The following is a 16,039-nucleotide window of genomic DNA, read 5'->3' as shown; positions in this document are numbered from 1 at the left end:
TGATTAGAATAGTCCTTTTCTATTTTCCAATAAACGGCAAATGTGCCTTAGTCAATAAATGACAATTGTATTGACTCTTTCTCATGTGGTGTACCCAAATGAAGTATGATGTCTAGGAAAGTAATTGAGATCAGGGTATTTAAGCGAGCCTCGCTCCACCAACATCTCTCTACTTCCCTGGTCATATTTCATTGGAATTACCAAACGGATTGAGCAATTACAATTTGTATAAGTTTGATTGTATTTTGGAATAGACTTTGGAAACTTTGATGTAATCATTGACTATTTTCCGTATTAATAAAGTGTCGCATTATTATTCAATGTCATGGACATGTGTTAATTTCCGAACTTTATTACTTGAAAGATATAAAAGCCAATGGTTTTCATGTGAAAACACATTGTAAGAATGGACAAGAGTTCTTTTGCATTACCTCTAATGACTACGGACATAAACGAGTATTAGAGAAACTTATGTGTCGCTCTAGTGGGTTGCATACAACCACTATTCGAGTCATTGAATCAAACCATGCATGTCATAAGAGATGACTTATGGGATTCTGACACATATAGGCTTTGGCAAGACCGTTTGGGATATCCAGGTCATGATATGATGTTCCATATATTAAAGACTTCACGGACATCAATTCCTCAAAATGAAAGAAGTACGAACCAAAGATTGGTCCAAAGAGTTACTTCGTTTTGCAAAGCTTGCTTTTTAGCAAAAGATAGGATCGAGATCATCCTATGCAAAGGACACTAAATAAAATACCATTCTTGCAAAGAATCCTTGCAAAGAATCCAAGGTGATATTTGTGGACTTATTCAACCAACTTGCGGACGTTTAAATAACTCATGATGTTGGTTGACATGCAAACACACTGATCACGTGTTGTGCCATTATCCACCTGTAAAAGCTAAGTATGCTATACTCCTAGCACAAATTATATGACAATGGGCTCACCCCCTAGATTCATCCTTCAGTCATATAGATTTGACTATGCTAGAGAGTTTACATCGAAGACTTTCGATGGTTATTGCAAAGGGACTGATGTTAGACATCACATTCCCATATACACGCCCAAAAGGTCCCGCGGACATAACTACGATGGTAGTTCAGACATTGGTGATGCACACCAATCTTCTTATATCCGCTTGGGGTGATGCAATATCGCATACAAACTACGCTAATTTCTCTACGACCTACCGCCACTCAATGTATATCTGCGTTACAGCTAGTGACTGGGTACAAATATTTTGTACTTACGCACATTCGAGTGAGCCATTTATGTGCCAATTGCGCTGCCACAGCGCCTATGGTAGGTCCTTACAAATAAGTGAGCAACTTAGTTGGATTTGAGACTCCAACAATCGTCCGCCACTTAATGCCCTTGCAAGGCGATCTCTTTCCCGTTTGATTTACGGATGTCACTTTGATGAGACAGTCTTCCCATCGTTAGGGGGAGATAAGAACTCGAATGTTCAGCAGGAACGACAGGAATTGTCGTGGTCTGTCCCCACTATGTCTCATCTCGATCCCTATTAAAAGTGACGAGATCACACACATTTGCTGCAAAAATGCCTGCAAGGAAGGACGTCCCTATAAGAGGACGTAGCGCTACCCTACACAGAGGTAGGCAAGGCGCCAACGCCATAGAAAGTGGCACTCTGGTTTTATAGGCCATGGCCCCAGCTAAGATGCGTGGGAAGCCTGTGGATTCGAAGGATACTTTGGCACAATCCTTGAATCATCGACACTCAAACATCCGTCTTACGAGTATCTTCCGGATTATGGTTATCGTTGGGGGACGCCTCAACGTCAAAACCTATTTCTGAGAATATAGAGCTCTATGAAAATTACACTAGTGTACATAAGACGTGGAATAAAAACTCCATCATAATTGATGATGTATTTGCGCATTTTGATGCACATGAGTTTGTTGAGATCGATGATTTCGAACCACGCTCCGTTGAAGCATGAATACCAACGTAGAGAAATTTGGCCTAAATGGAAAAATGCGATCCAGGTTAAGTAAGATTATCTAACGAAGAGGAAGGTCTTTGAGCCAGTGATGCCAACACCTCCTTACATAAAACCTATTGAATAATGGGTCTTCGTTAGAAAGTGTGTTGAGAAAAAGAGATAGTAATCTCGCCTTATGGCGCAAGGCTTCTCACAAAAACACCCTGGTATTGACTACGAAGAGACATATTCTCTCGTAATGGATGTCATTACACTCCACTACCCTGTCAGTTTGGTAGTTTCCAAATAACTGAACATGCAGCTTATAAAAAGTGGTCACTATGTATCTATGTGGGGATCTAGATACAGAATATACATGAAAGTTCATAGTGAAACTTTGGTTACCCAAATCAAGTGGCTCTAGACCACGGAGCGCGTTTGCAATAGAGTTGAAACGCTCACTAAATGTGACTACTTGATTGGGAAGGGATATGCCCGCGCGTTTCCATAACAAGTTTCAGATTTTATCACGGTTGTCATGCTGGACATGATCTTCATTAGAAGCCCTTAAAGAGTTAAGGGAAACCGCTGAACACTTGAAATCCGAGTTTGAGATAAAGGATTTTGGGGGAACACGATTATGCCTCAGTTTGGAACTTGAGCATCGTGTTGATAAATGCTTAGGCATTTTGACAAAGGTCAAACCTTCAAGCACCCCATAATCATTCGTAGTCTTGATCCTAAAAAGGATCCTTTCCGTCTGAAGGATGATCAGACGAAGATGTGCTAGAGGCAGAAGTGCGAATAAGCGCATTATTGTACTTAGCTCAATGCACAAGACTGGAGATCTCATTTTAAACATAAACTTGTTAGCTAAAGGTATAGCTCTGCGCCAACACGACACCATTGGATTGGTGTAAAAGATATCTTTCGGTACTTGAAATGTACGATCGATATGGGCTTATTCTATCCCTACAAAGAGATGATGGAATCAGACCCATCACACACTAGAAACGCCGCCAAATGCTGGCCTGCGTTTTCTATCTCTACCCCAAAATGACATAAGTGTTTTTGGAAGGTTTTGCTGATATTGGGTATCTGTTGACCCATACAAAGGCCTCCCCAGAATGGTGAAGTGTTCACCATGGGTAAAGACCGCGATATCTTGAAAGTCTACAGAATAGACCTTAGTCGCTATATCTTCGAACATTGCAGAGATTATTGCTCTTCACGAAGTAGTTCGTGAATGTATATGGACTGGATCCATAGTTACGCATGTTCGAACAATTGTGGTTTGAAGTCTACCACAGATGAGCCTATAAGCATTTAAGATAATGCTGCTTATTTTGAAACAAATGAAGCAAGGCTGCATGGAAAGCGACAACATCAAGCATAAAATCAGCAATAACAGACTCTCCTCAAAAATCAATAAGAGGGGGAGATGTCTACATATATGGTCTCGAAACGTGAATAGTGTGTTGTGCTCTTTTTCCCTTTCGACCGAGATTATTTACTCGGCAAGGTTTTTAAATGAGGCAACGAGAGAAGCACCACGTTTGGGAGACACAAAGGAGATGTTGAAATCAGGGGGAGTATCCAGAAGTATACCCACTTGACCATCGTGTACTCTTTTTGTCCTTCGTCCAGGATTATTTTGTCCCATTGGGTTTTGTTACCTGACAAGGTTTTAACGAGGCACATCTTTAGCATGGTCGCCCCACTTATACTACATCCTGAAGATGTTTTGATTCAACAGATATGCTTTTGCTCATATTTTCCCTTCGACCACTGGTTTTTCCCACTGGGTTTTCCGGGCAAGGTTTTGTTGTAGCAACTCTATTTGCATCCCTCTCGTAGACATATTATCTACTTATGAGGCTGATAAGAAGACTCCACTTATCTCCGAAGCTATGATATTACTACTCCACACTCATGCGCGTTGTGCTCTTTTTCTCCTTCGACCAAGGTTGTTTTGTCCCACAGGGTTTTATTACTTGGTAAGGTTTTTAACGAGGCAACTTAGAAGCGCAAGGCCTAGACAATACTATTGACATGAAATATCCAAGGGGGAGTGTTGTAGTATATATGAGTCATATTGTATGAATCATGTTGTATGAGTCATAGTATGAGTCATAGTATAAATGTCTATATCATGCAATAAATACTTGAGTGTATAGATAGGTACTTGAGTGTATAAACATAGGTACTTGAGTGTATGAAGACTTGTGTGACATGCTTTATACCAAGAGGCAACAAGCATGGCAGATTTCATCATTGAAAGACAAGCATGTAGAGCTGCAGCCATGATGAAGATTGTTATCAATTTGGTTTTCTCTTTGAGCATTCACACTACAATGTATTCCTATAAATACCCTCTTGTATGAGATGAATAAACATAAAAATGAATCTCCATTCTCTCTGCAACATTACTCTCTCCTCTCTCTCTGTTAATTTATGCTTGTCCTTAAACACTAATCACGCATTCGGAAAAATTATATAACTCATACTATTCATTGTTAGTGTTTATGACATCTTAATTTAGCAACTAATAAAAACAAGCTGCCATTGCTTTTGTCACGCTTTCAAACACTCAAACTCCATCTCTCTGTGTGTGTCACACATGACATGGAGTGAAGAAGATTGTCAATTTATCAACTCGTGTGCGTTTCAATATTATCATCAAATCGTCCCTGCAATAAATTACCACATTCAAGGTAAATATTCGCACTTAATTCAACCTAACAGATATGTATAATCCATACAAGCCCCTACCACGATTTAGCACTCGCTTCACCATCTCTTGTTCAGGACCGTCAAAGAAAAGCACAACATCCGTTTCTGCTTCAATCTGCAATAGTTGATTATGTAAACAATCTCCAGCTTTCATTTAGGCAGAATTGTACATAATAAACTGTTTCGAGTAGTTCCATGGTGGTGGCATTCCAATGTTGTTCTCGTTTTGAGCCCTGTGCTCAACTTGTATTCTAAAGCTTTGAAATTGTATGCCAAATTGTCCATGCCTCAGATTTTCAAATCCTTTTTGTGGTCTCTAAGATGATAGGAAGAACATGAGAAAATCCCTGCTTCACATGACATGATTTTTGGGTTGGAATCCTGACGCCTCTGTGGCGGTGCTCAAAATATATGCATCATGTCTTGTAGTGAGATGTGCTTAAAATCTATGCTATTATATAACCAGCAATGTGTATCTTCCTTAGGGATTAAAAATGCCTAATGTATTCACCCCATCGGATTTTGGTTTTCCCAGAGAAGGATTTGATATACGATCCAACCTTGTATATAATAAGCCAACTAGGTCGTGGTACTAAGTAGTACGGTTCAAGTTCTATGCGATTTGGACCCAACTTGCCATAAGAATAGGGAAGATGTCTCTTAAGTGCAAAGAAGATATTCGTGTGCCTAAAAGCTGCAAATTCGACTAAATTTCAAGATTAAGCAAGGACGACGCTAAAATAAAACAATTAATGCTTATTTGACTTTTGAGCCATGTCAACAAAGAGAGTGAACAAGGCTATGAAGGTCCAACCATGCAGTGTCATCGTCAAAAGTTGTACCAATTTGCAGAGATTTACGATTTACCCTTCTTAAAAAACAAAATTATTTAGAACCATGATTTTTAACCACTTTTTTGACTGATGGAATCGAAAGTTTCCACGTGACTTTTTTTTTTTTTTTGCAATTATTCAAAGTCGGAAAACAAGAAAATCTATTAAAAAAACAAATATTATTCAAGATTTTGGTGTTCTGTCAATTGGATCACCTTCTAAAAATCATTTTTTACTAATTGTGTGCTTGTAGTCTAAATTTTTTATGCATCCAAAACCATGATTTTTCACAAAAAAACTGAGGATAGCACATGGTTTTTAGGCCAAAATCACATGTTCTTATTTTGTCACCAAAATGATACAACCTTCAAATCATGATTTTTTAGGACTTCTCGAACTAATGGAACTCAAAAGTCTTGCCCAATTTTGATTTTTCAAAGTTGGAAAACAAGAAAATTCATAAAAATATAAAAAATTCTTTCTAGATTTTAGTATTTTGTCAATTGGTACACCTTCTAAAAATTATTGTACTTATAGTCTTTTAAAAAAAAATTGTCCAAAATCATGATTTTTCACCCAAAACTATGAACTATCACGATTTTTGGGCCAAAATCGCATGTTCTTATTTTCTCATCTAAATTATTACACCTTCAAATCATGAATTTTAAGAACTTCTCAAACTAATGGAACTCAAAAATTTTGATCCAATTTTTATTTTATTTTTATTTTTACAATTTTTCAAAGTTTGAAAACAAGAAAATTCATTCGAAATTTTGGTGTTCCGTGAATTGAAACACTTTCTAAAAACAAACTGTTACTGAACAAGAAAATTTCAAGAAAAAAAAAAGAAGAAGAAGAAGGGAAATGCTACATTTTTTTGTCAACGAGTAATGCTACCTAATTTGATAATTAAGTTATGGTTAACATGTTCATTGACTTATTTGCAATAAAAAAAATATCTCTATTGACTTTAAAAAGTTAAATAATGCATTGACAATATTGGATGTCAACCTACCAATTATTTAAATTAATTAATTATTGTTAGAGTCAATAAACCCCAAGATAATTAATTTGCACGCCTAAGCATTTTCCATGTCAAGCTAAAGAGAGAAGGAAATAGAAGAGAGGAGGAGGCAACACCTACGCAAGGGTTGCTTTCAGAGTGCCACAGAGGCACATTCAAGTTGACCTTAAATATACCAAAGAATACTATTAGGTTTGTTTAGCTAGAAAAATCTCTCCCTAAAACTAAAAGATGCCCCAAGATACTTGCCCTTTGGGTTTTTGGGCCATTTCATGAAATCCCTAAAGACATGGAAGATCCTTAGCTTTGATTTGTTTTGATTCAATAATTCTACTTCAATGTATTCTTCACTCATTGAGTAATGAGCTAGGCAGCTAGCAACTTATCCAAGTTATAAAACTATTCTATGAGGTTGAATTAGGAAAACGGTTAACCTAATGTTGACATTGGGGGAGGTCTATCTATAAATAGGTGCAGCAGAAGACCCTTATTTGCATTGTGAGTAGTAAAAACACATACCAAATATAGAGAGTTGCAGAGAAAGATGAGGAGCAACCAAGTTCGCTTGAATTGTGGTGTAACAATGCCTCTCATTGGGTTAGGCACTTACTCCTTTGAAAATGATAGGAACACTACTGAACTAGCAGTTCATATGGCCCTCAAGGTACAAACCATACATTCTTCTTCTTTTTCTTCTTCTTCTTCTTTCTTTGTAATCTGATATACCGACAGCGTTTTGAGGAAATGGTATGGATCATTTTGATGTTATTTGTCATAAAAAGACAACGCTCAAACTTGAAAACCTAACATATTTAGCAGTATGACATGTTTTACGACACCGTGAGACTCATTTTAGATGTAGTGTAGTAAATAAGTTTTATAACAGATATATACAATATTTCTCTCATATACATCCATTTTATATATATCTACGATACATTGAACTTTCATCGACAAGCACATTCCGGAGTAGTTCCTAATCCCTGCAATTTTCTGAAATAATTGATTTGTACAATGCAGATGGGCTACAGGCACTTTGACACAGCCAGGATATATGGTTCTGAGGCTGCCCTGGGAAACGCTTTAACAGAGGCAATTCAGGATGGGACTGTAGAAAGAGAAGACATTTTTGTTACCTCTAAGTTATGGGGTAGTCATCACCATGACCCTGTTTCAGCTCTGAGACAAACTCTAAAGTAAGCACAGATACTAGATTACTATACCTACTAACACCAAATTCATTTCTCAATCTACTGACTAAATTAGGAAGGAACAAGCAGAAACTAGTTGTCCTCATATGAGGGTGCATGTGATTTCATGAATCAAGTAGGATTCATTGATTCAAGAGTGTTATAATAATATTATTAAAGCAGAATCTCTTGAAATCCCATCCTCTTTTGTTGGTCAAAGATTCTGATGACCATATCCAAGCCTGAAAATCATGGCACAAAAATTCATGAGTTTTCGGATTTTTGAGGATCCATCACTATGCAAGTTGAAGTTGTTTTTCATATAAAAGAAAACCCATTTGTTCAAGTTGTTCATATTAATAATCTGAAATGGAATTGCTTCAGGACTATGCGGATGGACCATTTGGACATGTACTTGGTTCACTGGCCAGTGAAATTGAAGCCATGGGCTTCTGATGCCATTCCGAAAGAGGGTCACTTTGAGGAACTAGACATAGAGACAACCTGGGCTGGTATGGAGAAGTGCCTGGACTTGGGATTGTGTAGGTCTATTGGTGTAAGCAATTTCTCAAGCAAAAAAATTGAACAGCTTTTGGAATTTGCCTCTGTGCCTCCAGCTGTTAATCAGGTATGTTTTAAGCTAATCATAACAGTAAATCTAATGTAGAGAGAAGCCAATGATTTTTTTTTTTTTTTTCAAAATTTTATTTGGTCAATGCTTAGTTTATGAATTCTCAAAAAAAAAAAAAAAAACCATAGTTCATGCATTTCTTCAAGTATGAAGCAGCATCAATCAATCATCAGCACCTACTCTTTACATTGCACAGGTGGAGATGCACCCAATGTGGAGGCAAGCAAGACTGAGAAAGGTGTGTGGGGACCACAAAATCCATGTCAGTGCTTACTCACCACTTGGTGGGCCAGGGAATGCATGGGGCTCAACACTTGTGGTGGACAGCCCGATCATCCAGTCCATTGCTCTCAAGCACAGAGCAACTCCAGCCCAGGTAACCCATCAAATCCAAGCCCAACACCAGTTTTTGAGAAATCCAAAATGTAATTGTTGTTGGCTTTTTGCTTCATATAGGTTGCACTACGATGGGGATTATCAAAGGGGTCTAGTGTGATTGTGAAGAGCTTTAATCAAGAAAGGATGAAGGAGAACATCGGAGCCGTTGATTTGAAATTGGACGATGAGGATTTGATGGAGATAGAGAAGTTGGGGGAGAGGAAGATCATGAGGGGAGAGTCTCTAGTGAATCAAACTACAAGTCCATACAAGACACTTGAAGATTTATGGGATGATGAAATTTGATTCACTGAAACATTGAACATTGATGTTGTTGTGTTTGTATGTATTGTACTACCTCTCATCTGCAATGAATTATAATTTCACCACCAAAAGCCATCTGATTTTCTTTCCATTTTTGGTTTTGATTTCACCACCTCAATGCTTTGAAGACAGGACCTGCCTATTGTTCTTGAAGATGAACATTTTACCAAGTAACTACTAGTATAGAAATTTAGAACAAAGGACAGATCATTCATCTTAATTTGCATTTCAATTTCTCCAATCGAAACGAAGAGATGAAGTTTCAAAAAGGGCTCGTTGCATACTGGCATTACAAGAGGCTAGCATGCACAAGGTTCTTGCTAGTATTATACTCTCCATTTGTTTTCTGAACTTGCAATGATCTTCATTGATCTTGTTCACAGCTTTCAGAAACCTTACCGGATGTATCTCGAGTTCTATATGTCGCAAACCATAACAGGAAGACATAAAAGGAAAATATCTAAAAAGAATGAAACAAGCACTGGCAAGTCAAATGTGAAGTTTGTGATGAATAGACTGGCCTTACCTTGTTCGCAGCATTTCAGACCTGCCTTGATGTAGCTAACACCCGAATGCAAAGTCTAATTTTAGAGAAACCAGCCATTTTCGTTGGACGCTGATCGCATGCCCTGCTCAATACGCTGGAAAATTAAATTGCTTTAGTTATCAGGGAAGAGATACAACATAACACATGTGCTTCATTAAGACAAGCAACTAAGAACACGAGGTAGGATCAGATCATGCTAAACTGAGCTGGTATGTAGGCTGTCTCATTTTCCTGTCAAACTGGCTATTCAATTTCCAGGATATTTTTGCTTATGTAGGCATTGCTTCGGACTTGCCAATCAATTGTTAACATTAACAGTCACATTTTCGATGTTTAATTAAGAAGTACCTCAAGAATATATCCGTGCAGCCAATCTAGTGTTTGAGCAAATGTGGCTGCTGATAGGTTGAGAACTGTCAGTCCCTGATAGTATAGGAATGACATAATAAGATAACCATGGATAAACACCAGCCATTTCATTGATTTCAAAGAAGAAGCGAATCAAAAAGTACCTGGAGAGTTCAGACACGATACTTACCTTTGAATCAAATGAGTGAAGATAGTCCTGAATCATCTTCACATTGCTTGTCAGCTTATCTCTATCCTAGACAGAGAAGGAAAAACCAAAGAAGTAGAATGAACTGAAGAGTTTAAATGAAGAGGATTAAGAAAATTTGAGGTTGAACTACTAATATCCATTAGTAACTACTTTCATAACTTACCTGGACTTGCCATTTATCACTACATGTGCAAGAAGAGAACCACTCCTCTAGCAATGCCTGGTGCTCAAATTGAGCCATATTCAAAATCAGAGGTATAATTATTGGGTCAGGACCCTTAACATTTTCACCTACACAACCAAACATTTATGAACAAAATGAAAGTAGGTTTATCAGAAGGGAAAAACATAATAAACTTACTGAGCAACTTTACCTTTATTCTCAGAAACACCCTTCCCTTTTTCTGAGCTGACATGCTGATCGGTACTAGAGTTCAGATCCGGTGAGTGGCTCTTTTCTTCATACATTAAAAAAATGTTTGGATCCAAATGTATCCCCTGAAATTATCCAAATACATAAGTTATAATGTAATTTTTGACTCTAGACATTTAATATGAAGTGTTTAAGTACCTCTATTATTATTGGCTTTCCATCTTTCAGTGCTTTCTTCAAATCACCAGCCAAACCTGGAATTAAAAACATGTGTTGCACAATAGAGATTATATAAATCAATGGATTAGCAAAATAATGCAGGGGACTAATGAAGTGATTACCTTTTCGAACAACCCGGCATTCTCTACAAAATTCAGTAATCAACTCTTCAGAGGAGCTGAAGTCTCGTGCCCATATCGGAGTGGAGGCCAGTGGTGCACTGAATCGGAGAAGAGGAGAGTAAAAACTCTTGTATTGCTTCCCAAAACGAAAAAGGAAACTTAACTTAATGGAGAAAAAATAAGTAACTAGTTTAACATGGAAACTTGTTCAAATGTAGAATCAAGGACATAAACAAGATTGGCACATACTCTGTCGATGTGCGCAGCAATTCGTACACCACATCTGTCTGCAACAATCAGTAACATAAATAAAACACAAAGCCATCTGTGTAGCTCAAACAAAATAGGTACATATTATATCAGATAGAAAAGAAGAACCTGCATGACATTAGGCAAATTGAACCTTTGTGAAATTTGGGCAGCAATAGTGGACTTTCCAACACAGGAAGTTCCACACACAATAATAACTAATGGCACTCGTTGATGGTGAAATCTGATAGAAAAGACATACTAATTAAAAACCATGTCATGCTAAGAAAGTTACCATCATTCATTCAGCTTCTAGGCATTTCCTAAAAGTAATATCTAGAGTTATTAACCTGGTCATCATCCGGTAACGCTTTACGTAATCTTCCCCAAAACCCCTTTGCTCCATAATCTAACACATACAGAGATGATCATATGTAACCCAATACATCCAGAAGTGAACCAAGTGCACCATTTTGAATTTGGAAATTTGACATTGTACAATTGCATCATGACATTACCTTAAACAGATTCTCTTCCAAATCAGACTGCGAGCTGCAACAAAACACAACCAACTAAGATGGTTTCACGTAATAAAATCTAACCAAAGAGCAAAAAAGGAACATGATCGATTATGGAGAGGGCACATACACATCTAGAAGGCTGTTGTCTACGAGTAGCTTCTTGAGATCAAGAGCGATTTTGATAGATATATGATTTGGAATCTGAACAATGGCATTGCCTAAGCCAAATAATTGAATTGACATTGTATATATTTAAAAAGAATAGGAAAAATGATTATTACCTTGGTGACAGTTAAATTTTGGCTGAGTAAAAACCTGGAAAACACGTAGTAGTGCTCGGCATGATCACCCAGCCACACCTTAACCTACAGAAGAAAACAGAATTAAGGATTTGGAATATGACTATTCAGGTTGAATCAAACAACAAAACAGAGGAAGAGAATGTTGAAGAAACCACCAAACCTTGACATAGTCGTATTTGGAGGAACCATGCTTTATTTCACGACCCATAATAATAAGATCATACCATGTCCTGCAATTCCCTCTAGCTCAAACTGCATGTACGGAGTGAATTTATCATCATCATCGTCATCTCGGCTTTCATGGCGTATGCGTACATGACCTCACATTTAATTTGGGGGACCTAATTCAATGCACTAGATTGTATATATTTTGCATGTATAGAAGTTTCTTACTATAGCTCACAGTATTTAATATTACGAGTTTATTAGACCGGTGCGAAACAAAATTTTATGAACCCTAAGAGTCACCATTTTCAATATTAACCATTGATCAAATTTTTGGGTGGATTTAGAACTCCTTAATCAAAATCGGGGTTATTCTGGTCTTTGAATGGGGTTATTTGGAAGAGCGTTTTGGTATTTATGACTGCCAATCTGTTGGTTCTTCATGCACAACATTTAAGTGCAGCATTCTTTCATAGCACCATATTAAGATCAAGATCAAAATAAGGATAAGATCACTTGCACCAGAACTAAAATCATGGCAAGAAGAGTTGCCAGAAAAACAATTTCCTTAATGGGAAAGAAGAAACTAAGAACAATCTTCCTCTGCGAACAACTGTGTTTAATCCAAACGGACAACAGAATCGATACAGCAGCTGTAGTATGCTACTGATAGTCTTCAAAGGAAGATTAATAGCAGCTGTGTTTGACATGAAACATTTGTGCATAAGATCAAGGAGCATCAAACAGAAACTTCAAGTCTCTACTTTTCCTGAAAAATCTACTGCCTTTCTTTCCCAAACTGGTTCCAACAATGCTTGATGGTAGAAGAGATTTGGTGTCAGGTCTCCATTTCATATCTATGAGAGTAGAGAATATGCTTGAGAGTGTAGGAGATATATCCTTGTCCTTTATATTCTTGCATGATACAACTCTAAGGCGTTCAAGCTCCTTCCAGGAGAGAATCACAGACTCCAGACCTTCCGTTGTTAGAAGTGAGCATCCTTCTAGAGATAGGAAAGTCACCCTCCTACAAAAACGTTGGAAACCATTAACATACCAAAGTAAGAGATCGAAAAACTAATTGGAGTTCCTAAAGTCAACATGATTAATTTGTTACTCGTCAACAAGGTAAAGCAAAATGCTGATTCAAAGAACAAAATCTAAACAAAAGGTGTTTTGCCTTATTGACTTGCTTTACAACATTACCAACAGAATCATATCAGTTACTGAAAAATCAATTGAACTACCTAACTTGATACAGTTGCTTATAATCACACTAACAAGAAAAGATTTACCTTATATTTCGGCAGATCTACTCACAAAGTTTGAGATTTAAGAACATTTATACAAGATAACTAATCCAAGTATGGATTCGGATATACCATAGCTCTATGCCAAACTTTCATTCACATTATCTGATTTATCTTCTTTAGAACTTTAACATGCCAATATCAAACTCAAGCAACCAAAGACAAACATATCAAAAACAACCATCTACCTGCAAATACTTGCCAGCCTGAACATATCATTGTCCAATCCCCAACAGTCCTGAAACACAATCTCTCTAGCAGCTGCACACACCATAAACAAAGCTCTCACACTCTTCTTATCCCTCAGCTGACACTTCTGCAAATGCAAGTTCTCCAAAGCAGGACAAGCACCCAAATACTCATCCGGCCCGGGAACACACTCAATCCTCTTACAAGATTGAAACCTCAGAGTCTTCAAATTCTCACAATACGAAAGCGCCGCCAACCACCCACCATCCATCCTATGATCACAGAAACTCAACTCCTCCAACATCTGGCAACACTGCCCAATTGCCTTGATCCCATCAAAGCTTCCCTCACACCCAGTAAGCTCAAGCTTCACCAGCCTTGTACACCCCTGAGCCAAAATCGTCAACCCGATATCCGAAACCACAGAACCATATAGCCCCTCCACATTGGCCACCAACTTCAACACTTGCAAATTCTCACAAGCTGCAATCCCTCTCAGCAAATTGTCATTGCACTTGTGCAACTCCAACTCTTGAAGAGTTGGGCACTCTTCTGCTATACTTAGCAACCCTAACTCACTAGCCCCAATCACAACTAGCTTCTTCAAATTAGGGCACCCACTCCCTAACTCACTAAGCCCTCTATCCACAACCTCACCAGGAACCAAATCACAGTCAGCTTCGAAAACCCGGTGACCGGAACAGGCAACCGGCACCGAAAACCCACCATGATTCAGCAAAATCCCGGAATTCCGGTCCGAGATCAGTGAACCGGGTACCAGATCAACCTGGGTCAAGCTCGGAAACCTTGAAATAACCCGACCCGATTCGACAAAGCTCCAGTCTTCCACCTTCACCGACCTCACAAGGCGGCCCTGGAGGCTCAGCCACCGCTTGCAGACCAGCGCGCTCGGCTTCCGATCAGGCTCCGGCAGTTTGGCCAGAATTTCGAGGAGGATTTGATCGGACAATTGGGCCGTCCGGTCAGAAATTTCAGAATTAGGGTTTAGGGTTTTCTGGGCCGGCTTCAATCTGGACTCTTTGGGCGAGCCCAGTTGCATAGCCATGATCACATTCTTGAGTGAAGTAGTGTTCTTGAGCCACGACTCTGACCAACTCGCCGACCTTCTGTTCAGCTTCAACGGCCGTAATGGGCTTCTCGGGTCGGGTCTCTCCGCCGCAAACGCCGTCGTTTTGCGAGCCTCCTCCTCCTCTTCTTCTTTTGCTGATACTGATCTTTTGAATCTCATCTTCAACATTCTTGTTCTTCTTGGGTCGTTTTCTTTCTGCATATCACATTTTCTAAAGTTTCGATCTTGAAATCAATTGCGAGATTTTGGGTCTATGAATTGATGAAGGGTTTCCATCTCTGGGGTGAAGAAGTTGAATGGGTCTATGATGAGGGGTTTGAACTCTGTTTCCACATTCTGGGCGCTTTTTTTTTGTTTTTAGTTGCAACTCATTTGAACGTTGGGCGTCAAAAATAAAAGGAAATTAGCGTACTTATACATTGCATTGTGTTTTTTCCTTTCCAACTTATCCGCTTTAACTTTTTACGATAAGCCAAAAACATTATCCACCAGCAAGTATTGAGTTTCAGTTTTCTCCTCTTCTATACGGTAAAAAGAGTGAGGATGTATAAAAGTTGTTTAAGAATTGATGTAAAAATAAACCCGCGAAAAAAAGCACAAGTCGACAGATGTATAAATCACTCATGTTTAACGAATAGTTACTTGATTGATACTGAATCGTTAGCTTTTCAGCAGTCTTTAATAGTGTTGTGGCGGTCTAAACAGTTGAATAAGATTGCCACATAGAACATCAATTAAAACCTTATACCATAAATAGTGAAATTGTCATGACCCAAAATCACTACATGTAATGTGGTGCAGACTAATGTAATTGGTTCACATAACAAAAATTTAGGAGTTAGTTTACTCAAAATAAAAGTTCCTTTTTTTCCCCATGTATTCACCTCCACCCATATATATTGTTCCCATTGATTGGATACACTTGAAATGTATATTAATTACTCAAATAAATGTTATCTATAATAACAAAAGTACCTCTCAATTCCTTTAATCAAATACAGATTAATACACATAATTAAAGGATTCAACCATCTTAGTGGTACAACAACTCTACTAAAGAACTTCGGGGCGTTGAAGAAGTTCAATGTATTGGATACATAATTTTCACATTAGGTAATTAGACATTTACCACAACGGGTGTCCCATCCAGATGACCGTTAGATAGCCGTTTATAATTCAAAATTGTTAAGGTGGGACAGAACCCTACGGAAAAGGAAACCAGAGATACCACCTTTTCCAACGAATATTAACGGAACGCTTCGGCGGTTAAAGGTTCAGATTCATTTCAAAACCAAATTGTTTTTTTTTTTTTGGTTATTC

At 38.2% G+C, this 16,039-nt stretch overlaps 3 protein-coding genes across 3 annotated transcripts; 1 reads left to right on the top strand and 2 right to left on the bottom strand.

The window, feature by feature from the left end:
- Positions 1-7,032: 7,032 nt before the first annotated feature.
- On the top strand, positions 7,033-9,208 carry LOC112187110 (non-functional NADPH-dependent codeinone reductase 2). The gene is made up of 5 exons (XM_024325765.2): positions 7,033-7,214; positions 7,571-7,746; positions 8,125-8,368; positions 8,568-8,747; positions 8,828-9,208. The coding sequence occupies exons 1-5, from the start codon at positions 7,095-7,097 to the stop codon at positions 9,053-9,055; spliced, it is 948 nt and encodes a 315-aa protein (XP_024181533.1). The 5' UTR covers positions 7,033-7,094; the 3' UTR covers positions 9,056-9,208.
- A 75-nt stretch (positions 9,209-9,283) lies between these two features.
- On the bottom strand, positions 9,284-12,273 carry LOC112171475. The gene is made up of 15 exons (XM_040513065.1): positions 12,126-12,273; positions 11,945-12,028; positions 11,791-11,864; positions 11,661-11,694; positions 11,493-11,551; positions 11,272-11,386; positions 11,143-11,180; positions 10,894-10,991; positions 10,751-10,806; positions 10,554-10,677; positions 10,343-10,470; positions 10,159-10,224; positions 9,969-10,043; positions 9,600-9,714; positions 9,284-9,489 (listed from the first exon to the last, which is right to left on the bottom strand). Exons 1-14 carry the CDS (start codon positions 12,171-12,173, stop codon positions 9,661-9,663), a joined length of 1,053 nt encoding a protein of 350 aa, XP_040368999.1. The 5' UTR covers positions 12,174-12,273; the 3' UTR covers positions 9,284-9,489; positions 9,600-9,660.
- Positions 12,274-12,619: 346 nt separating this feature from the next.
- Positions 12,620-15,119, bottom strand: LOC112196738 (F-box protein At5g51380). The gene is made up of 2 exons (XM_024337157.2): positions 13,629-15,119; positions 12,620-13,157 (listed from the first exon to the last, which is right to left on the bottom strand). Exons 1-2 carry the CDS (start codon positions 14,918-14,920, stop codon positions 12,860-12,862), a joined length of 1,590 nt encoding a protein of 529 aa, XP_024192925.1. The 5' UTR covers positions 14,921-15,119; the 3' UTR covers positions 12,620-12,859.
- Between the last annotated feature and the right edge of the window lie 920 nt (positions 15,120-16,039).

The sequence above is a fragment of the Rosa chinensis genome, chromosome 1 (assembly GCF_002994745.2).
Source record: "Rosa chinensis cultivar Old Blush chromosome 1, RchiOBHm-V2, whole genome shotgun sequence".
NCBI classification, from domain to species: domain Eukaryota; kingdom Viridiplantae; phylum Streptophyta; class Magnoliopsida; order Rosales; family Rosaceae; genus Rosa; species Rosa chinensis.
Note: the sequence above shows the minus strand (reverse complement) of the source record. Positions and strands in the feature narration are given on the sequence as shown.

Coding starts and splice junctions, on each gene's coding strand:
- LOC112196738 (XM_024337157.2), bottom strand. CDS start 14,920: ATGCAGAAAGAAAACGACCCAAGAAGAACAAGAATGTTGAAGATGAGA. Junction 13,158..13,628: donor AGGCTGGCAAGTATTTGCAG/GTAGATGGTTGT, acceptor ACGTTTTTGTAG/GAGGGTGACTTTCCTATCTC.
- LOC112171475 (XM_040513065.1), bottom strand. CDS start 12,173: ATGGGTCGTGAAATAAAGCATGGTTCCTCCAAATACGACTATGTCAAG. Junction 10,471..10,553: donor GGGTGTTTCTGAGAATAAAG/GTAAAGTTGCTC, acceptor TTGGTTGTGTAG/GTGAAAATGTTAAGGGTCCT. Junction 10,225..10,342: donor GTGATAAATGGCAAGTCCAG/GTAAGTTATGAA, acceptor TTCTCTGTCTAG/GATAGAGATAAGCTGACAAG.
- LOC112187110 (XM_024325765.2), top strand. CDS start 7,095: ATGAGGAGCAACCAAGTTCGCTTGAATTGTGGTGTAACAATGCCTCTC. Junction 7,215..7,570: donor CAGTTCATATGGCCCTCAAG/GTACAAACCATA, acceptor TGTACAATGCAG/ATGGGCTACAGGCACTTTGA. Junction 8,748..8,827: donor ACAGAGCAACTCCAGCCCAG/GTAACCCATCAA, acceptor TGCTTCATATAG/GTTGCACTACGATGGGGATT.